This window comes from Anser brachyrhynchus (genome assembly GCF_964034855.1).
Source record: "Anser brachyrhynchus genome assembly, chromosome: 27".
NCBI lineage: Eukaryota > Metazoa > Chordata > Aves > Anseriformes > Anatidae > Anser > Anser brachyrhynchus.
This window is the reverse complement of record NC_137720.1, coordinates 3,189,135-3,211,499: the sequence shown is the minus strand read 5'-3', so window position 1 is coordinate 3,211,499 and position 22,365 is coordinate 3,189,135. Positions and strand designations below refer to the sequence as shown.

At 65.0% G+C, this 22,365-nt stretch overlaps 1 protein-coding gene across 19 annotated transcripts in view; it reads right to left on the bottom strand.

The window, feature by feature from the left end:
* Window positions 1-22,365, bottom strand: part of PLEKHA6 (pleckstrin homology domain containing A6) — a 49,768-nt gene extending 27,403 nt beyond the window's left edge. For 4 of the 19 annotated variants that reach the window (XM_080568845.1, XM_080568846.1, XM_080568843.1 and 1 more), the window contains exon 1: window positions 13,259-17,695. In XM_080568845.1, coding sequence (XP_080424971.1) covers window positions 13,259-13,563 — 305 coding nt within the window. In that variant the 5' untranslated portion in view covers window positions 13,564-17,695. The other 15 variants (XM_080568840.1, XM_080568827.1, XM_080568842.1 and 12 more) reach the window with 13 other exon arrangements.

Here is a 22,365-nt window from a genome sequence, read left to right as displayed (position 1 = left end):
CACTCACCGGAGTCACCGCACGTCCACGCCGCTTGCCGAAGCCGGCGGCTCTGTGCTGCCGGTGGGAGGTTTTCTGCCGAGCCCTGGGGACCGCGGTCGGTATCAATCATTAACAGCCACCTCAGCCCCAGCAGCCTTAACCCCATCAGCACCGCGTTGCTCCGGGCCCGGCGTGGGCAGGCAGCCTTGACTCACACTGGCCACGGTGCCCCGAAAGTCCCTGGCATGTCACCACACCGCTGACACCGGGGATGCAGAGGGGCTCCCGAGGGGCTCTGCACCCCCAGGGACGTGTGGCCACCCCCGCAGCACCGAGCAGCTTCGTGCACACCCTTCCTCTCATCTCCCCACTTTGCAAACAGACACAGCTGCACTGGGGGGGGGCTGCGAAATCCTGTCTCTGTGCACCCCAAACTGCTCCATATCCCCATGCAGTGCTGCTTGTCCCCATGCAGCCCTGAGGGCCGTATCCTGCCTTTGTACCCAGCTCAGCCGGCAGCAGCTGTCACATAGGACCAGACCCTGCAACTCTCCGCACCCCGACGAGCAGTGCAGCATGGCAGGGAGGGGGATGAGGCTCATCCATCCCCTCCTCACTGCTGGGACTGGGGATGGAGAGGTCCCGGAGCTCCGCAAGCAGCATTTCCAAGGAAATCCGGCAGCTGTAGCCTCATCTGAGCGTGTTTACAGCCCAGCCACAGCTCCTGGCTCCCGCGGCCGTGCCGGGGCCAGCCCAGCTCCCGGGGTTGCTGCGCGGGGCGAGCAGCTGGGGCTGCTGGCCGAGGGGACACGATGCCAGCACCCGCGGGGGCAGGAACAGAGCACCCAACACACTGCCAGGACGGTCATGCCGTGCAGCACGCAGCTGGAAGAGCAGAGCCAGAACCGTCCCCGTGGCTCCGCGCTGGGAAGGGCGCTTGTCCCCGTTAGCAGACGCCACCATCTGCCGTAAGGACCGGGCACGTTGTCGGGGAGAGGGTTAACCCAGCACGGCAGGGACATCTCCTCCCTGCACGGACTCCCCAGGCAGGGGGGAGAGGACAGACACACGTCCCCCCCTCCCACCGCTGGCTGTTACCTGACCTGCGAGCAGCTGAATGATTAACCTTGTGCCATACTGTCAGCAGCGGCTCCGAGCACCCCGTGCCAGGCCCCGGCGCACCAACACCTCACGCTTGGCTTGATACAGCCACCGCATCCCCCTGGGACCCCAAAATGGCACAGAAGCAGCACAACCCCTGGAGGAGCCCCCCCAGTGCAAGGGGCCTGCTGCACCTCCGTCCCCATCCCCTTCTCTCTCCTTTGCCTGGGATAAGGAAACAATGACCCCTGCGCCCAGCCCGTGCTGCCCAGCGCCAGCACAGCCCCGCTCCCACTCCGTGGCTATGCAGGTACTCACATCCCCCCCGGCACAGCAGCACGCGGCTCGGGGTTTCAGACACCGACACGCAGCGAATTTCGGCTTCTCCAGCAGCTCAGCCCCGGCTGCGGCCCCGGGGGTGTCCGAGCTGCGAGTGCTCAGAAATAGCCTTGGCCAAACGTCTGCACGGCACCACCCTGCGCAGGCTGGAAAGCGGAGGGCTGCTGGAGGGATGGTTTTAATCAAGATATAAGCCCATCAAATGGCTAAAAAAAAAACCACAGACAGGAGTGAGCTGTAAATAAGCACAGATGCAGCGGCTGATAAGATCTGCCTGCAGCGGGGTTCGGCTGCCCCGCGCCTGCGATGTGCGCGGCCCCTTTGCATATGGGCAGGGCTTTGGATTTCCCGTTCCCGGGGCAGAGGACCCTGTGCCAGGCTGACTGCTCCCATCAGGCTGCTTTGCACCCAAATGCTCACGGCTGCCTCCGGGTGGGAGCTGCCTCCTCCCCTGGACCTGCCAGGAGCCCCTGGCACCCACCCAACCTGGGGCACCCGCTCACCCACAGGCACGGAGCCAGTCTGGCCAGGGAAGCATGCATGGGGTGGCCCCGTGAGCACCCCCACAAGATGGGAAGCCACCAGCTCCTTGAGAACACCTCGAGCTGTCAGTATTTTGAGGGTGCAATGCCCCAGCTGTGATACAGGGTGCAGGAAGCGTCCCACCTGTTGCCAGCAGTGGGTTTTGAGGGCTCTGCCCTTGGGTGCTGCTCTTCCCACTCTCGGGGTGCAGCACGAGCACAGCCAGTGGGCTGAGCCCCAGCCTGGGGGCGGTCAGACCCGATAGGTTTTTCCATTCCCCACAGAAACTCTAGATTATTTTTGTCTGAATTACAAACTCTCTGCTGTTGCCTGTCGGATCTCCCAAGGACCCCTCAACTAGGGAAAATCACTCGGGTGCCACTGAGTGATGCGCTCTGATGTGCTCACACTGAGGGTGTGTTCAGATGGATGCAAGTCACCCCTGCAGCACCCCGGGGTGCTGGGGGCACGATGTGGTGCATCACTGTGCTAATGCTGCTGCTGCCAGCTGCTCGGCCACGCTGCCACCTCTGCAGCCCTGCGTGGCCTTGGTGCATCGCCCGTCCTTGCTCCTCCAGCAGAAGGGAGGACGGGTGCTTCCCGCGCATATTTGGGTTTGGGGAGGCTTTGGGCTACGAGGCTGCCACCGCTCTGCCTCGTCCCCAGCTCGCGGGCTGCACCGAGCCTCTGCCAGCCCTCCGAGTGACTCACCGGCTGCTCTGCGCCCAGACCGCCCGCAGTCAAGCCCCGACGCATTCGGCGCATTCCTGGCATAGCCGGCTGTGCCGGGCCGGCGCGGCGCCGAGCCCCACACCTGCCGCAGCGGTGAGGCGGGGTGGAGGCCGGCAGCGCGCTCGGATCTCTGCAAACAGGCCCACGTGCCCCTGGGCTTCACCACGCTCTGCCCGCCGCGACACGGCCACGTGGCCCCGTGGGGATTTACCCCGAGCAGGAGCAGGTCAGGGCCTCGGTGCCTCCCGTGCCATTGGGTTGCCATCGTGTGCCACCCGACAGCCTCCCCAGCAGCAGTGTGATTGCTGTCCCGGTTGCCTTCCTCGTGCAAAGCCATGCTTCCCTTATGTTCTTGCAGGTGCGATGAAAGAGTACGGGGAAACTCGCTGTTTTTAGGTCTCATCCTGTGCCTCCGCGAGCCCCAGAACAGTTTGTAACCGTGCTGTGACGCAAGAGCGCACGCGTGCCGGTTGTGCAAGTGCGTTGCGCCAAACAGCTCCCAAGGACAGTGCGGGCAGCAGCACCAGGCTGCCCGGCCCCACGCGGGGTGGCCGAGGCTCTCTGTCCCTGCAGGCACCCACAGCCTGGCTCACAGCTGTGGGGAGCATCCTGCAAGCTCTGTGTGGGTGCCAGCGGGTCTGCAATGCTCAGAGCAGCCCAAATTGCTCCCAGTGCCAAGGAACAGCCACCGCAGGAGCAGAGCGTGGCACCTCTGGCACGGCAGCACCTGCCGCACGTCCTGGTGCTGCCACCCTGTCACCGCCAGCCCCAAGCCCCCGAGACGGCTGCGCATGCGCCCGTACCGCCAGCCCCTGCGCACAAGCAGAGCAGGAACCAAAGGTTCCCCAAACCTGGCGGTTTGTTTATAAACAAACAGATTTCAGACCAAACCAAACACACAGAGCCAGGCTCAGGATCGGCTCTGCTTGCCAAGCTCACCCCTGCGGTGGCTGTCCTCTGCGGGGACACAGGGCTGGCTGGTGGCAGAGCCATCCTGGCACGGGGGAACACGGGGGGCAACACCAACTGCCCTGCCCGTGCATCACCAGAGCAGAGAGAAGTCAGGGTGCTCTGAGCAAACCCCAGCGGTCCCACAAACCGCAGCCAAACGAGGCACATCCCGCTGCTGCTAAGTCTCTGGCAAAGCCATCAGGGGTTGCCAGACCCCTGGGATGGGAGAAGGACCCATGGAGAGCGATCCTTCTCCCATCCAGCAGTGGAGGAAGCAGTGCTCCGGCACAGCTCCGACAGGCAGGTTGGGCTGGATGCCCTCGGTTCCTATCAGCAGTGGTGAGAGCTCACCCGTCACCGCTGCGGCGCAGCCTGCAGGTGATACAACACCGGGCTCGTTGCGTATCCAGCCATTAACCTCCTCCACAAACCATTAAACGCCCGGGGAGCCTGGGGTTCAGCCCGGCCATTGCCACCAGGACCGGCTCAGCAGCGGTGCCGGTGCTTTGGGACGGCCGGGCCCCGGTTTATTGCTATCTCCAGCCCACCACGCCCCGGTGTCCCAGGGCCGTGGCTGGGGCAGGCGGGCACAGCCTGCTGGTGAATCACAGCTGGTTCCCAGCGCCCCGACCACATCCTCATCAGTGCTCGCAGCTGGCCCCAGGGACAGCTGCAGGGGGAAAAGCAAGAAATCTGCCAGGGAAAAGCAAAGGGAGCTGCAAACACTTTCTACCCCTACGGACCGGACCCTCAGAATCTCCCACGCTGGTGCAAAGGCAGCGCGAGGCCGAGCTGTCCCCCTCTGCCACCAAAGAGCCCTTCCCTTGTCACCCTCCCGCTGCCACCCCCGCAGCAGAGCGACCGCCGCGGGCGGGTTTTGCAGCTCTGCAGAACGGGATCTTCCCCTGAATGAAGTTTAGTCACCACGGGATGTTTCCAATTGGAAACCGGGACAGTTCCAGGCTGAAGGCGAGCCAGCTTTCCACTTCCCAGAAATCCCATTCGCAAGCGAGCCTCTTGCCAGTTCCCCTTTCTCCCCCGGCATCGAGTAAATAAATACAGGCCTGGCCCTCCCCGCGCTGAGGCGGGGAGATGCAGCGCTCCGGGCTCCGTCTGCAGCCCTGAACAGCCTCCGTAGCCTCCATCCCCATCCTGGGGAGGCTTTGAGACTGCTCTCGGCCCCAAGCAGGGGGTGATGGCCTGGCAGGGACCTCGGTGCCCTTAGCCGTGCCCGGGGAGGGAAGCAGGAGGGATGGGAGTCGCCGAGCTGGGGCTGGAGCCGGCGGTTGCGCAGCCTGGATGCGTCCTGTGGCACCGCACCTGCCCGCAGCATCCCCCGGAGGAGCCTCGCAGGGGCTGGGGAGTTGCATCGGGTTTCATCTTTGTCCCAGTCGAAATGAGCCAGCCTGGTTATTGCTCTCTATAAGGAACTGTTTTGCTCCGGGGAGACAGCGCTGGGAAGAGCCCAGAGGCTTGTGCCGAGTTTCCAGAGGGCAGAGATGGGCCGATACGGGTGGGAAGAGCAGCCAGACGCCCACCTTCACCTCGAGGCAGCCCAGCAGCTCCTGCTTCTCATGGCTTTGTGTCCGTGGTGGATTCTTTACAGCTTCAGGAACAGATAAAAAACTGCGCTGAAAGAGAAGCTGTTCATCCTCCTCCGTGCTGCTGCGCGGAGCCACGGCTCTGCTCACGCCCCGCTGCCTGCTCCCTCCTGGTAGGACCACACGTGGAGATCGCTGTCCCCAGCTAAATCTGCCTGAAATTTGTGGACCAAGAGGTGAGGAAGTCACTGCGAATCAAGGGATTGAGCTGGGAGGTTTGGATTTAACGCCCCAGGAGACCAGTAAGTGGAAGAAAGTCAGCCGTGTCCTTGGCTTGCACAGATGGACCGTCCCCCCCCTGTGTGTCACTCCTGCCCCAGCAGGGCGGAGCAGGCTCCGTGCAGGGACAGCAGAGCTGAGGTCCCAGCGATGCGTTGCACAGGCCATTGTCAGGAGCTGCTAATGATCCTTCCTTGTCACAGAATTAATTAATTAGCGGCCCTGCGGCACTACGACGGAGCGAAGGACGTGCCCGCCAGGAGGAGGGAGCGCTCTGCTCCAGACCAGAGCCCGGTCTTTGACCTGCAGCATGCTGTCAGCAGGGGAGCAACAGGGGAGGAAGGAGCAGGATGGTGCCAGGATCAGGCCCGGCTATGACGCCACCACCCTCCAGCACTGCAGAGCAGCGGGGAGACTGCTCCCACCTCCAGGACATCCCCACGCGTGGCTGGGAGCAGCCGGATGGAAACCACAGCCACCCTGCACCGCCCGGCAGCGACACCCACCTTGCTGGTGGATGCTTCCTGCCTTATCTCGAGAGTGCCGGAGATAGGAGGAGAGACACGGTGACAGCTCGGTCACCTGCTCCAAAACACAACGCGCTGCCACAGCCCTGGAAGCAGATTCGCTGCCACGCACAACCCAGCTGCTCCTGGGCAGACACGGAGAAGTGGGACAGGTCTCGGCGCAAATCACCACGTCCCTGGCCACGCACACCCAAGGGGGAGCCCAGCAGCTGAGGAGGGGATTATTACCCCCAAATGGCTCAGCTCTGAGCAGGGTCTGGCTCTTGCCAGGCTTCAGAGCGTGGCGCAGAGCACAGGCACAACCCTTCCCAGCCCAGCGTGCGCAACGAACCGCCACCGGGGCAGGATCCCTGCCCGCATCCTGGCTGGAAGCGGAGCCGTGTGTACGCGCAGCGTGCCCGGCCCTCTCAGCTGCCTCTGCCCCACTCCCAGCCCTGCCAACCTTATCGGCGCCGCCACACCTTCCCTGCAGCTCCCCACAAGGCTTAGGTTTAACTCCTGGCAGAGTACAGCCGGGCTTTCCCGCGCACACCGGTGCCGTGCCGTGCCCAGCGGGACGCGCTGCCAGCCCGTGGGCGTGCTGCCTCCGACTTGCTGATATCTGGGGCTACATTTGCCAGCCCTGTCCCTACAAACCCCCACCCCATAAGTACCCCCCGGTGTCAGCTCCGAGCCCCTCCAGTGCTGCTCAAGCAGTTCTGCAGCCGTCCTCCAGCAAAGCCCAACTTGCTGGTGCCCCGCAGCCACACAGACCCCTCCGGCACCCCAGCCCTTTCGCTCCAGCCCCGGGGGGCTCTTCCTCCATCCCCAGGAGCCCAAACCCCCCAAACTCAAACCAGATTCTGAGGGCAGAGCACCCCTGGCCGGCTCACCCTACCTGCTCACCGGGAGCCGCGGTGCTGGCTTGGGGAGGGCGGTGGGAGCGGTGCCAAGGTGGGGAGCCCAGAGGAAGGCAGGGAAGGGGGAAGCAGCAGCCGCCTCGGAGAGCCGCCACGTCCAAACGCTGCAAGGACTGATAAGCGAGGGCTGAAATCTGAGACTGCAGGTTGGCTGCCTCGTATATAAACAGGCGCTCGCACACACACACACCCCCGTGTGCGCCGGCTCTCACGCCACTCCCGCCTGCTCCCGGCCACGCCAGGCGCTCGCCAGCCCTCCGCTGGGGATGGCCGCGCCATCGAGCCCCCGCCAACGCTGCCCGAGCCCTCCGCCGCCAGCCCTGGCCCCAAAGGTGCTGGCTCAGCCTCAAAGCAGAGCCTGGCGCTGGTTTATGTCATGCTTCAGATGTGTTTTCATTCCTCAGGCAGCTCTGCTGCTGGGCTCCGTGCTTGCGTCTCGGTGTGTCTTGGGGAAGGGGCAGGGACCTTGCGGTGGGCACTGGCTGGGCACCGCCTGCCTGCATGCCAAAATCGGCAGCAGGGGAAAAGCAAATGGTACATTTTTAACCTCGTACTACACGACAGAGAGGCTCGGCACCGTGCTGGATAAACACGGGGGGTGCCCTTGCCCTTAGTCACGAGCAATTTTGCATCCCTCATTTGGTTGAGCCGGGCAGCGATGCCATATGTTTGTGCCATGACTGCTCTGGTGGCACAGAGCTCATGGTTCACCCCTGGGGTCAGTGCCTGCGAGTGTCCCCACTGCCTGGTGCCCTCAGCAAACCCTCTGCTTGCCAGGGCTTCTGCGGCCAATAACCGGAGCGCGGCCGTCCTGCGCCACTGCGGGACTTCCTCGTGCCAGCGCCACCACGGCCGTGCTTCCTGCAGCAGGAGGAAACTCTTGAGAAGACAAAACCCTGCCCTGTTTTTCCCAATTCTCCAGGCTCACCTGCAGCCCAGAACTGGGGCAGCCACATACCATCGGCGAGGCTGGGCTGCACGCGCGGCTGCTTGCTTCATCCCTGCACCTGCCTGCGGGGCGAGCGGGAGCGGGGCTGTGCCGTGCACCCCGCTCGGGACGTGGGGCTGGTCCTGGGCATTACCCTGGGGAAAAGGGAGTCCCAAGGCTGCTCTGCCTGCTGGGGGGGAAGCTGATCCTTGGCATGGAGAGGTTCTTTGTGGCCAAAACCATGGCGACCCCACCATGACGCGACTGCGCACGGCATCCCTGTGCCAGGAGCACGGTGCTGAGCAGGGGACACGAGCCCAGCCCAGGTTTTTCCTGTGCTCCCCAAGCTCGTGGGGCTGGATCCAGCTCAGGATTCTCTGTCGCGGGTGTAACGAACCCAAAGGAGCCCTGAGCCAGCTTCCCCGCCCCGGTTGCACAAGCGGCCGCGGGCGCTGCAGCGGCGCAAACAAAAACAGCCTGTTTACGAGCAGGCAGCACGAGGGCCCGGCTGCGCGCGGGGAGCGCCCCACAACCTGCCTCCTCCTCTCCCATCGCCCCACCTGATCGTGGAGACGTGCCGGTCCCTGCTCCGCCACCAGATCCCATACACCCAGCATCCTGCACACCCAGCACCCTGTGCCGTTCCTCCCAGGGCAGGGCCACCCCTCGCCCCAGCAGCCCCCCACCGAAGCACTGCCGCGGCGCAGGGCACCAGGACCCGTCCCCGCGCAGCACCCTGACCCCAGGATCTTGTGACAACTCTTTGGGAGAGCAAATTTGCCTTTGGAGCACTCAGCTTGCGCTGGGCGCGATGGGGATGAGATGGCCTCGGGCAGGGATTTAATTCCCAGGGCCGCTCCACGGGACTTTGACCCTGGCTGAAGGGTTGGGGTGGATTTTTTGGGGAATTTTAATTTGCTTAAAGAGAACAAGAGATGGGGTTGAACCTTGTGCACCCTTCCCATGCCCGGAGTTTCTGTGCCACATAACCAAAGGAGCATCTTCCCCCCAGCGGGTGGGAGCTGCTTCATGCTCCCGGTCAGCGGAGAGCCAAAACTGGGGTGACCCTCACTGGTACCCCAGCCACCGAGGGGGGCTCAGCTCCCCATGCCCGTGCTGCCCGCCCAGCACCAGCACACACAGCATCGATTCCCCCAGCCAGCCCCTGCCTGAACCCAAGGTCCCCCTTATCTCCAGGACAAGCATGTCTGCTGATAAGCCCAGCACACGGGGGATAAGATAAGGCTCCGAGCAGCCTCTCTGCTATCAAAAGCCCTTCCTCCAGTCTGCGACACGGGGCAGCCGCTGTCCCACCGCGCTGCCCCCAAGGCTGAGGGGTGCTGCACAAGGTCTCGGCATCCACACCCCAAATGCTTCCCCCACTCATCAGCACCGGGGCTGATCCCTGCGCCTTCCAGTCACGGAGGTGGGCTCGGGTCGTGACCGATGATCCCAGGAGAGTGGGACCGAGTGCCCCACGCACCCCACGGACCCCCCCAGCAGCCTCCCATCGCGGTGCCCCTCAGATGCCCAGGGTGGGAAGCACTCGCCGGCCCCCGCGGCGCACACGCAACCTCTCATTTTGATGAGCTTTAAAAGATTCATTAGCTTCACACTCCAACAGTTGCTCATTGTTTCCAAATAAGAGCATCTATTTGATTGAGGAAAGAGGGGGAAAAAAAAAAAAAGGCACACGAACCACACGGCAAAGCAAACAATTTGTCTCAGACAACCTGGCAGCAGCTCCACCTCGACGGGGAGAGGCACGCAACACGCGGCCGCGTTGGGCTCGCAATAAAAACTGGAATTGCTAATCATCGCTGCTCAGCCGGCCTGAAAGAGGAGATGCTGCCGAGGAAAGCAAACCCCCAAGAGCAAGCGTGGACTTCACCTGACCCCCACCTCGGCTGGCTTCTCCTCCTGGTTCCTCTCGCTGCAGAGGAGCTGCGTGGGCTGCCCAAAAATCGGGGCACGAGCATCCCTCGGGGGGGGGCACAACACAGGGCAGCCCCAGCCCAGGGCCGGAGGGTGCAGAGCCATCTCTGGCAGAGCCAGCCTGGCCTTTAAAGGAGGAAGATTTGGAAAAAAATAAATACAAAGAAGACCAAAACAACCCCTTTCTCTCCATGCTTGTTTGCCTCGTGGCATCCATGGCAGGCTATAAATACCAGGCACGCTCCGTTCCGGACGTGGCAGCTCCGCTGTCCCCAGTGGCATCCTCTGACCCCGGATTTGGGAAGGGGCCACCGTTTGCCTCTTCCACTTTTTGCAGGGTGTGTTGAAAACAGAGCAGGGCGCCGGGAGCTCACCCAAGCAGCACCCCGGGGGCTCGGGGATGGGGAAGGGACAGCTCTGTCCCCAACAGTGCCAGCCCTGAGCAGTGGGATCGGGCACGGCCGGACGCCCGCCAGCCGGGTGGCGGCGGTGCCAGCGGGGACGGGCGAAGGCGGGTCGGAGGAAATCCCCAAAGGGCCCCGGAGGCAGTGGAGATGGTGCCAGGAGGGAGTGAAAGGCAGCGCTGGTAGGTGCCAGGGCTCCGTGCCAGCCCGGTGCCAGCGCTTCGGGGACGCACGGACGCAGCCAGCCCCCAGCCACTGCTCCAGTGCCCCTGGCTGGGAGGAGCGGGGCAGGGAGGGGATGAGGAATCCTTTTTCCAGCACATCCTGCCCCAGATTTCCCCATCCCGCCCCCGGGGACGAGGGGCACCCGCCCATGGGGACCCTGTGGAGGAGGAGGATGTCGGGGCTTCGGGTGCAGCCCAGGCTGGGGAAGCCCTTTGTAAGCACTGCCCCACCGCAGGATTGCTACCTCATTACCGAGCAATTACAGAATAATTATCCTACGGGAACGCCCAAAGCCCGATCAGGAAATGGGGCTGCTGGGTGCCAGATCCTGCACGCGTGCACACCCAGAGCCCAGGAAACCTCAGGAGCAGTCCGGAGCACCGACAAGATGCAGCAGAGAGGTGCTGGGTCTTAGAGGGTGCTCCCTGCTCAAATCCCACCGTGCTGGCTCTGTGCCTCAGTTTCCCCACTTGTGCACTGGTTGTCCCCTGTCTCTGCACCCACGCCATCCTCCAAGATCCTTTTCTTTTTGGGGCTTTACTTCGGCTCTGTCTTAGCCACTGTGTCCCCATCTCAGCCCCCACTGCTGCCGAGCGTCCCCACGAGCATCCCCACGGGAGCCCCAAGAGCCCAGTGCCATCAGGGACCAGGAATATGGACCAGAGCCACCTGGGGACGGGGACAGGGCACTCTGCCCAGTTCTCAGCCACCCCAGACCCTCCACGACGGGGACGACCCCTAGGAGCAGGTGAACTTTAACCGCATACACCACATTCCTGCTCCCCGCCGGCACGGCCCTTATCTGCGGAGGGCTCGCCCAGGCCCGTCTGCAGCCCCAAGGAGGCCACCGGCCCTATCTGGTGCCCAAGGACGTTGGGAAAGGGGACAGCGTGTGGGGCTGGCGGTCACGGGAAGGATGGGACCCTCCGAGCCAGCACCGCCCCCGGCTGCCCACCCCGAGGGACGCTCAGCACCTGAGCCTCCTGCGACGGCAGCAGGGACAAGGTCACGCCAAGAACAGGCTGCAGCTGGCAGGGAGGGGAGGCAGGGACGGGGACAGGATGCGAGGCAGCGGCGCTGACGGCTGGTGAAGGGCCTGGCATCTCCCGGCACACGGGGAGAGAGGCGAAACGAGCCCTCTCCTCCCCTCCGGGAACTCATCACCGTGATCGCAGCTGAGCGTTGGAGCCCAGAGGCCCCGGCATTCGCACGTAGCTCTCGCATCCCTCATCTCCCTGACAAGCGGGAGAGCAGCCGGCAGCCAGAGCTGGAGCTCCGGGCGGCCCCCACGAAAGGTCACTGCATTTGCACATTCACAAAACATGCATTTAGAAAAAGAAAAAAAAAAAAAAAAGAGGAAGAAAAAGAAATCCCACGCTCACACGGAGGATCTGGAGGATGCGCTGCAAGGAGAGTGGTGTGGGTTGGAAGAGCCAGCGTGGGGCTGGGGGACTGCGGGGACCCTGCTCTGCTCTACCCCAGCACCCCCGGCCCTGCAGTCTGGCACCGTGCGATGGAAATCATCAGACGCACGCGAAACTCGCAGATTTGTATCTCCTGATTTGCTTCCTGGGCCCTGAGGGTGCAATCGCGTTTTCAAATTCTCCGGAAGAATAAAGGCTGGAAAATTAGTTTCAGTGCGCAAAGCAGATGGCCCGGGGGAGCCTGCCATACCCCATGAAACTCCCTCAGCGGGAGGGGGCAGAGCCCCCCCCGGCACTGCGGGACCTTGGGGTGAGGGTCCCGGCTGGGGACCACGCACGTGGGGCAATGTCACCTCCCTGCGGCACGACCCCACGCCCGAGTTAGCAAAGCTGGGTGGCCACGGGCAGCCTCGGCCCTGGCTTTGCCCCGCAGAGGCCGGTAATGCTTCAAGGCTCCTCTGTGGGAGCTGGCAGCGATGTGTCACTGCCCCACGCACCCCGGTCCCATCCTGTACCCCTGCTCCAGGCACCCAAGGGATGCATAAAGCACAGCCCTGCCACCTCCGAACCAGTCAAGGATTTTATAAACCACTGGAAGGGAGCACCTGCAAATCCAGGGGGGGTTCACCTCCAGTAAACGCAGATCATGGTGCAGGGGGGGAGGCTGGGACGAGCCCCCAGTAGCTCAGGCCCCAGTGAGATCCAGCTCAGCTCCACTCGAGCACAGCACAACCGACCACGTTGAGCCTGCACCCACACCACCTGCGCCGGGAGAGCCCTTTGAACCCAGCCCGTTTGGGGCTGTAATTAGCCCTCGCCTGCCGGATCACATCACCGCACCACGCACCCGCCGGCTGGAGCTGCCGGAGCTCAGCACCTCCAAACCCTGCACCTCCAAACCCTGCACCTCCAAACCCTGCACCTCCAAACCCTTTCAGATGCCCAGCACGGGGCTGCTGGGTGCAACGTATCGGGGTGGAGGCTTTCAGCTCCTTCCCCCTCGCCCGGGATGCTGCACCCCAGCACCGTCTCCGTGGCAGAGCGCAGTGCCGCGGGCACACACGCCCCGTCCTCGCCCGGCGCCGAGGAGCATCCCCTGGGGGCCCAGCACCCAGCGAGGTGCTGAGCCTGGCGCCCACTGCATCGCTCGGCTGCACGGCTGCTCCGAGGCGCGGCGCCCGGCCGGTGCCCCGGGATCGGGGAGCTCGGTGCTGGCGCAGAACCGGCCGAGCCGGCTCAGGAGGCAGCACCCGGTGCTCCCGGTGCTGCCAGACTGGTCCCGGCTGTTCTGCTGGCTGCCAGCCCCGAGCACGGCACATTCCTCGCGGATTTGGGTGGGAGCTGCACCCGTAGGGCCACCGCCACAGGGCTGAGCCCACCGGTGCTGTGCAGCACCCAAAAACCCAGAGCGCGGGGCCGAGGCAGCAGCAGCCCCTCGCCTACTGCAGCCGTGGTGCGGGGTGACCCTTACCTGGCTGCCAGCGGCCGGTGCGAGGCTCCAGGCCCCGGCAGTGCTGAGCTGCCCGAGCTGCCGTGCTGCTGCTGCTGCTGCCGCCGGTGCTTACGTAAGGAAGGCGAGGAGGGGAACGCCGGCTGCGAGTCCCCGGCGACTGCAGGCAGGAGGAGAGGAACAGCAGCCTCTGCTGCTCGGCAGGCGTGCGCGGCTCCGGCAGCAGCAGCAGGAGATGGGTGCCGGAGCTGCGCGCCGCGGGAGGATGCGGGTGCACGGCCGGCGAGGGGGAGGATGCTCTGCTCCAACACTGCACGAGCCCCCATCCCCTACCCTGAGCTCCTTCCCAGCAATAAGGGCGCTGGGGACGCTGTGAGGATCGGGAGGGGAGATGGTGGCAGCGGAGGGGGCGGCCTGAGCCCCGTCTTGGCCGGATCCTGCCCCCCTGCTCCGAGAACAAAGGGCTGCGCCGCCAAGGTTCTGCCGGCCACTGAATTACCAGCGGGGCTCGGGGGCTCAGAGCAGCCCAGCTGCACCCGAGCCGTTCAGCAGCAGCGAGGTGAAACCCCCCCGCTCTAAAGAACACGGGAGCATGAGGCAGCTTCGTTGAGATCCCCCATTAAAGTGGGGGCATGGGGAGGGGGGGGAAGAAAACCCCGAGCTGTGCCAGGATGGAGCAGCGGGGCAGGCAGGGAGCAGCACCCAGCACCCACAGCCCTGGGCACGGCAGTGGGGAGATGAGGCAGCGGCGATCATGGACGTGGAGCAGGGATCAAGGGCACGGCCCAGGGCACAGCCCAGGGATCATGGAGCAGGGATCATGGACACGGCGCAGGGATCACGGACACAGCGAAGCGTGTTTGGAGCAGGGCGGTTGTCTGTCGACGGGACGCCAGGCACACACAAAAGCCGTCTCATTATCCCCTAATTAGTGCTTTGCCAGCTCCTGCAATTAACACCCATGCGAGCGGCTGCTGTTGAAGTAAACAGAGGGTTAGAAGCACCCTAGAGTCACTGGGGAGCCGGGGGCCCTGGCGGGGTGCAGCCCACCCAGCCGCAGAGCAGGGGCCGAGGGCTCTGCCTGCTGCCCACCAGCCTGCCCTGACCTAACAGTGTGTCCCCCCCACGGTGTGTGGCAGGGGAGGCAGAGGCTTCCCCCCCGGGCTCAGGATGGGTCTCGGGGTTCCGGGTGCTCCTGCAGAGGTGAGGGAGCCACGCAGGCTGCCTGCTGCTGCACCAGCAAGGTGTTTATTCAAAAGCCGTCTCCTTTAGAAACATCAAAGGCAAGCCATCCACCAGGTCTTAAATGGCCTTTCTCCGGCTGACCCAGAAACATGGATCAAGAGCTGTCTCATCCCTTAATTGAGAAGTTGGTGACTTTGAATCTTTATTAAAGAGCTTTGCTAAATTCACAGATTAAGGCCACAACCGGCCGCTGCGATCACCTAACCTCACCCGGCAGCTGCTCTCCCCTTGCAGGGCGAAAACTGAGACACAACCAAAACCACACCAAAAACCAGGAGAGAAAAAAAAAAAACACACAAAAAAACACCTTTCTGCACAACCCGAGCCCCAGCACGGCCAACCCGACCCCAGTGAGTTTTGCCATCCCTGCTGCCCCTGGCGCAGGGGTCTTGGCGCACGCAGGGGGCTCGGCGTGCCCCCGGCACTGCCACGGTGCCGCCCATGCCAGCGCTGGGCTTCCCCATGCAGCCACGGAGCTGTCAGATGCTGGGGAAAAACAAGGCTAAAGAGGAGCCGGCGCATTCCTCCCTGTGCTATTTCTGCCTGCTGCGGATTATCGTGTTTCAAGCTAGGGAAAACAGAAGGGGGGATGCTACTACAAATGCCGGAGCGGGAGAGGGCACGGAGAGGAGCCGTGTTTTCCCCTCCAGCGAGCAGAGACAGGCAGGAGAGATCCCCAGCTGATTCCTGGGGGCACAGATGGAGAAGGAAAAAAAAAATAAAAACAAAATAAAACCAAGCCCCAGCCCGGCTGCTAAGGGTTAAGCTGGCCTCGGCAGCCCAGCGAGGGATTAAGCCCCGCGCTGCCCATCTGGGCGATGTTTGCACCATCCCTCCCGTGCCAGGCCTGGCTGCACTGGGGGCTGGCCGGGGGCCAGCGGCGTGCACGGGGGCACACGCATTCACACGCACACCTGCACACACACACACACGCAGCGGCGCTGCGGACGGATGGGGTGATGCCGGTGCATCTCCCCCCGCAGCAGGGAGCAGCCCGGGGAGGGCACGGCCTCCGGCTGCCCCCTTTCCTCCTCCCGCAGCGCCGGGCACGGAGCTCGCCCGTCCGCCCGCGCCTGCCCCTGCCTCCTCTGCCTCGGTCCCCGAGCCCTGCTGCTGCTCCCGACGGTTTCTATGGGAACTCGGCAGGAAAACGCGGTTTTCCAGCGAGGCCAGCGCCAGCCTGGCTGCCCGAGCCCACGCGGCGAGCTGCGCCAGCACGGGGCTCGCCTGCTTCGCCAGCACCCCGCGGGACCGCCGCACCTTGCTTCGCCCGGGGAGGGCTGGGACCCTTCACCCCAGCCCTGGTGGGATGGCAGGGGATGCAGGGAGCTGTGATGGGGTGCTCGGAGCTGGGGCAGCGGGATGGCCGTCTCCTCCCCAGCATGGGATGGAGGCATCCCGCTCGCCCTACCCCGCGCTGGATAAAGCAGGCAGAGCCCCGGCCACAGGGAAGAGGCTTTGCGCTCGCTGTGTGATTTTTAGCAGACGCTCAAGAATTTTAATGCCTCGTCTGCCCGTTCCCCGTGAGTCCTAATCCCAGCTCTGGCTCCCTGAGGGGCTGGCTTGGGGTGGGGGCTGTGGCCAGGCGCCCCCCCCTCCAGCACCGGGTGGCTGCAGAGGAGGGACAGGGGCTCCGTCGGGGCCTCGTGGGGAAGCCCCAGTCCTCCCAGAATAGAGCAAAGGAGGGACTGGTGCGGATGGGAGGGGAGTAGGAGCAATCCCTCCTGGAGAGCGGGGTGCCCAGCTTCTGCCCTGCACGTGGCCCTGGGATGCACGGTGGGATGCAAAGCAGGACGCAACGGGATGCAAACACACTGCGCATGAGGAATGGGGAGAAACCATCAGATTTTGCTAACTGCCAGCTGCAGAGCAACATGCAGTGCCTACCAACAGCCCCCCTGCTGGAGGGACGTCACCCCGAGCGAGTGCCACCACCCTGCTCCCCTCGGTGCCTGCCCTGCAGCGGGGCTGCCCGCTCCCTTGCACGCCCTGGGGTGGCCACACACCCCGTCCCCGCCGCAGTTGCAGGGCCCGTGCCTTGCACAGCACATTGCCTCCCTCCTGCCCACTCGGGGGGATCACGCAGCAGCTCCAGCAGCCATCCGGAGGGAGCAGCAGCCCCCCTGCACCCGAGGGACCCCGGCGTGCGTCATGGGCAAGGTGGCAGGGACCAGGCAGTCCGGATCAAACCATGCATGGGAGCCTCCTGCACGCCGGCACGAACCCAAAGCACAGCCTCGGAGGGGGATGGGGACCCTGCAAAGAGGTGCTGGGGGGGCTGCGCCTCCCCCCTGCACCCTGGCGAGGTTTGGGGGGGGGATACCAGAGGGCGGCCAGCCTGACCCCTTCCACCAGCGCTTGGATCAGAGGCGAGCACAGCCGGGTTTAACAGACTCGTGGCTTATTTAAGACGCACCATCATGTGATACCAGGAGCGGAGCGAGCTCCTCCAGACCTGGCGGCAGCACCACAAAGCTGCGATTGACTGCTGGGGGACCCGCTGCGGCTCGCGCGCCGTCTCCGGCACCGCCAGACACCTAAAATGCACCGGGGGGGCCCAGCAAGCACGGCACCTGGCTGCTGCCCGCTGCTGGGGGGGGCTCCTGCTAACAAGTGGGCAGAGAAACGGAGCTGCGAAGCCCAGGGAAGCACTTGGGTGCCTGGGGAGTGCCAGGAGACACCTCTGGCTCCATCAATTTTATCCCATCCTGGCTGCGACCACGGCAAAGCGCCCGGCCGAGCCGTGGGACTGACCCCAGCACCAAGGGCGGGGGGGAACGCAGCCATCTGAGCCCCCAGCTGTGAGCACGGGGGCTTTAGGGTGCAGAGACCCCCCCCCCCCCAAAAAAAAAGCCTACATCTCTCCCAAAGCCCCTGTGCTGGGTCCAAGCCCAGGGGACCCCAAGGTGCAGCCGCAGGGGGGCTGGGAACACAAGCAGGCACACAGCAGGCAAACGCGCCATGGGGAGGGCTGAGGGGGGTCCCCACATCTCACCAAAATCCTGGCAGGGGGGGTGAAGCCATGCAGGGGGACCCTGGCCCCCAGCCCCTCAGGCAGCCAGGAGGTGCCAGTCCCTGTGGTGCACCCTGTGCTGGCCATGGGGCACGCTCAGGGCACCCCTGGGGGGCTGGGACCCCCCCCGGATAGAGCACAGTCCCCCCTACAGAGGACCCCCCGACCTGCCCCACGACACACGTCCCGATGGGGGAAGGATGCTTTGCCACCCCCCGGACCCCCCCTGCAGCCCCCCAGGGAAGAAGAGGAGGGGGAGGAAGGACTCCGCGCTGGGGAGGCAGCCCTGGGGGCACTCACCGTGCGGGGTGGGCAGCGGCCGGGGCCCCCCCGCCGCCTAGGGGCTCAGCATCCTCCCGCTCAGCCCCAGCCCGAGCTGGAGCCGCAGCCCGAGCCCGAGCGGGAGCGAGAGCAGGAGCTGGGCATGCTCGGGGGCCGCCGAGCAGCACGTGATGCCGGGCTGGCACCGAGCAACGCGGGGGGGCTCGCACGGACACCCCCGCAGCCACCGCACGGCTCCCCCCAGCATCACCCAGGGGGGCCGCACCGCACCGAGGCATCACCCCGAGGGGGGCCTGGGCCCTGCTGCCCACCCCCCCCCCCGTGTCATTTGGGGAAGGGGTTGGGGGGGGCACACTGGGACCCCCCCCGGTGCTGGAGGAGCAGAAGGGGTCCTGCTGCCACCCTGCATCGCTCGGGGGCGCAGCCAGGACCTCTCTCCCTGCCTGGATGGGGGGACAGCCAGGGCTGTGTCTCCTCTGCATCCCTGAATTAGGGGGGTACACCCCCCCCCCCCATCCTGCATCTCTTGGGGTGGGGGACCCCATCTGCACACACACAGCCCATGGGACCCGCTGCAGGGGGGTCAGGAGCACCCCCAGGCTCTGCACCCCACGGAGAGCACCCTGGGGGGGGGTGCCCAGAGGATGGGTGGCAAAACAGCAACCACGGGGGGGTCCCCTGGGGCACCAACCCACTGCTCCACGGCCCCAAGGCCCCTTCCCCAGCCCCGCTCAGCCCCCAGCCCCCAGCAGCAGGGCAGCAGAGCTGCGTGACCACAGAGCTGCAGCCCTACAGCGATGGCACCATGCCCCGATCCACGGCACTGCCCTACTTCTGCTGGCCACAGCCGCCAGGCACCGCAGCCGGGACCCTGCCCGCACCCAGCCCGGGGGCTCAGACCCCGCAGCGTGCAGGGACCCCTCGTGTGCCACACATCTGGGCTGGCGTGGGGAGGGAGGGGGCCCTCTGGATAGGAAAACCCCACAGCCGCCCTCAATCCTATAATCCCACCATTAGCCACAAGGCGTTAGGGGCTGGGGGGGGGCTTTCGCTGGATGCCCCGCATCCTGCATTTTCCCATCACCCTCCCAAGCGCAGGGACCCCACTCTGTGCCTGCGAGTCCTCCCCCCTCCCTGGTCCCTGTCCCCAGGCACCCCCCTGCTCCCCAGCCAGCCCAGGCTCACTGCGGGGGTCCCGCAGCCCCCAGCCATCCCCGAGAGCCATCAAACAGCCCAGGAAGCACATGAGCAAAGGGGGCTCTTGTGGGACACCCCCCCCCCCCCCCAGCCCGGGGCAGGGCACAGCAACACGTGTTATTTGTTCCCTACCCCCCTGCACAGGGACCGAAGCCACCCGGCGCTGCTCTGCCTGTCCCCGGCCCCGTCGCAGAGCCCGAAGGCGCAGACGCAGCGGGGCCTTTTCTTCTGCTGGCACCATCCGGGCAGAGAGCCGGAGGCAGGAGCGGGGTGGAAAAGGGCCCTTTGTAGCCGCACTTACCCACAGGAGGAGCACTCGGCAAGGCAGGGGCTGGGCGCTGCCCTCCCGTACCCAGGGCTGGCACGGGTGGGAGCCCACCCAGTGTCACGCCGAGCCCCCCCAGCGTCGCGCCGAGCCCCCGGCCACCGCAGCAATGAAGCAGCCCCGTCCCCGGAACCAGACCCAGTGCATGTGTGCAGCAAGGTGCAGGGCACCCGCGGCCACGCCAGCCCCACTGCCACCTCCTGGGTGCTCCTGCAAAGGGCAGGAGCTGGCACAGCCAAGCCGGGGGGAGCCCCTGGGGTCGCAGCCCCTCGCCGGCAGCCCCGGCACCCCCACCCCCTCGCTGCCGTGGTGTGTGGGGAACCAGGGCCACGAGCAGCACGTCGAGCACGCGGCCACGGCGGGGAGGACGGCTCCTCGCAGACGCTCAGACCCGGACGGGAGGTTCGCCAGCACGGCCCTCCCTGAGCCAGCCCCGCTCCCGGCGTTGTTCAGGGCCCGGGCTGGCTCCAGGACACCTCGGCTACGCTCGGCGGACGGGGCCGGATAAGCGCGGCGCTTGGCTCCAGCCCTCAGCCCACTTGGGGATGTCAGCGCGGTCTGAGCACGCAGCACGCCCGGCAGATAGGGACGGGCTCAAAGGTCCTGGCTGAGGTGCCCTCACCTCACCTGGAGCCCTGCTCGAGGCGAGACAGCCCCAGGCCGTCTAGACACCTCCGTCACCCCGCGAGGGTCCAGGCTCTGGGGATGGAGGCAGGGAGGGGGCACGGGGCAATGTGAAAGAGGGAAGGGCTTCGGGACAGATCCTGAAGCTCATCCCCAGTGAGCACAGCCAGCTTGGGAGCACCGAGCTCCCCTCTGCAGGGGCAGTGTCCTGGAGGATCCCCCCCTTGGGCTCTGGGGACCCTCCCCAAGGGCAGAGGCAGTGCCTGGTGCAGGGCAGGGGGCTGCCTGGCTCGCCCCCATGTCCCCAAGCTCCCCAAGCTCTCAGAAGAGACATTTGCATCCAAAATAGGGACGTGGTTCGGGAGCTGCCTGCAGCGCAGGGCCAGGCACGGAGCAGGTCCTGCTGCCTCCGCCGAGAGCCCTTGGGTGGCTGCTGTGGCAAGGGGAGCACAAAAGGAGACGTCTGCACTTTGCAGAGAGGAAACCTCCGTCTGCAGGAGTACAGGCGCCGCAGCACTGCCATCTCCGAGCCAGAGAGTTGGGGAAGAAAGGCCACAGCTCTGCTTTTTTTCCAGCTGCTGGTACCTGTGGGACTGCCACAGCCACAGCAGCGTGGGACGAGCCATGGGCACCCACCCGCCCCGCTCCCATCTCACGCCTCGGCACACACCAGCGGCGCAGACCCCAGCCCATCCTCCAGCAAGAGATATCTCAAAAACCTCCCAAACCACACACCCTGGCACTCCACGTGGATTAAACCAGCCCATGCTGCGCTGGCAGGCGTTTTGCTGTGGTCTAGGTAAGACCAGGAGGAGCGGCACCCCAAAGGCTGCAGGACAAACCCCGCATCTGCTAGCCCAGCACCCTGCTCCGGGCAGAGGCAGGTGGGGAGCAGCGTCCTCCGAGGCTGCAAACAGCACTTGAACACAGGAGAGAGTGCCTCCCCCCATCCCGTGTCACTTACTTGATGAAGTAGAAGCCCCCGTGCAGCGTGGTGTCCACCTCCCAGCCTCGGGGCAGCCCTGGAAGGACACAGCAGAAGCGGCGCTCAGCCTTCCTCACCCCCACCTGCATCGCCACTGCTGCTTCGGGTACTGCACGAGAGGGGAGCGTTGGGTCCCTGTCCCACCAGCCGTGGGTTTCAGAGACTGCAGGGAGTCTGTTTGCAGAAGGGAGCCTTTAAGACCCCCCCGGGAACACCTCTCCAACCCCACCGCAGGGGTTACAGAGGCTCGTGCGTCCCCAAGAAATGTGGCATCGCCTCGCACCTCTTTCCAAGTCTCCCCCCAAAACCCACCCCTGCTCGCCCAGCTGCTCGGGGGGCTCCAAGGCATTTCTGGAGCGTTTCACCACACGCCTCCAGCCGCCCTGAGAGAGGGCAGGGGGCACGCACGGGGAGCCGGGGCCCATCCCTTACCGGCGCAGGAGAAGTGCCCGCTCTGGACGGAGTAACCCGTGCTGGGGTGCACCCAGCTCGTGGACTTGGTCTCGTCGCTGTGAAAGACAAGGGGGGGCAGTGAGCACCGCGGGGGGCTCGGGGAGGCCCTTTGCCAGGGCGGGGGCTTGGCAACACAAGAAACTTTTCCAGCCAAAGGAAAGGAAAGGAGCAGATTTTAGGGAAAGAGGCGAACGGCATCCACCAGGCAGCAACCGGGACAGCAGCCAGCCCCGAGAAGGGAGAAAAGGGGAGCAAGCAGAGATGACCACAAGTGATAAGAAAGCAGCTGGACACCGAGGCTTGCAGCAGGCAGGACCCCTTGCTCCCAGCCTGGATTAAACCCCCCACCCCCTGCAGTCCCCCCGGCCGTGTGCCAAGCCAGGAGCGCAGCCGTCCCCAGCCCCCCGTCCCCAGCCCCGTCCCCTTGGCACCCCCGATCCCACCAGGCAGGCCCGTACTTGATGAAGAAGATGCGCCCGTCCCCGCAGACGCCGTAGGTCCACCTGCCCGGCAGGTCCAGCCACTCGATGTCATCGGCCATCGGGGCCAGCGGGCGCGGGGCAGCCCCGTCCTCCGCTCCCCGCGCGGCTCGGGAAGCGCGAGCCAGCTCCCGGTCCCCCCCCGAGCAAACACTTGCTCAGCTCAGACCTTCCACCCGGGCTCTGTTTGCTGCAAATAACCAAGGAGGGAAGAGGAAGAAAAAAAAAAAGAAAAAAAGAAAACCAAACCCATCAAGTTAACCCCCTCGGAGCCAGGCTGCCACCTCGCCCGCGAGCCGGGGTTCAGAGGGCACCTGCGCGGCAGCGGAGCAGGCACGGCTCCCCGGATGACTCTGCGGGGCTAGCCCATCGCAGCTTCCTCCCCTGCCTACTCAGTGTAATTACCGTCAATTAACTCCGGGTGAGTAATTATGGAGTTGTTCCTTCCCTCTCCTGTTCATTTTAAACAATGTCAAATTCTTCTCGCCGTCTGATCTCGCAGCCAAGCAGAGGCAGTATGTAGGG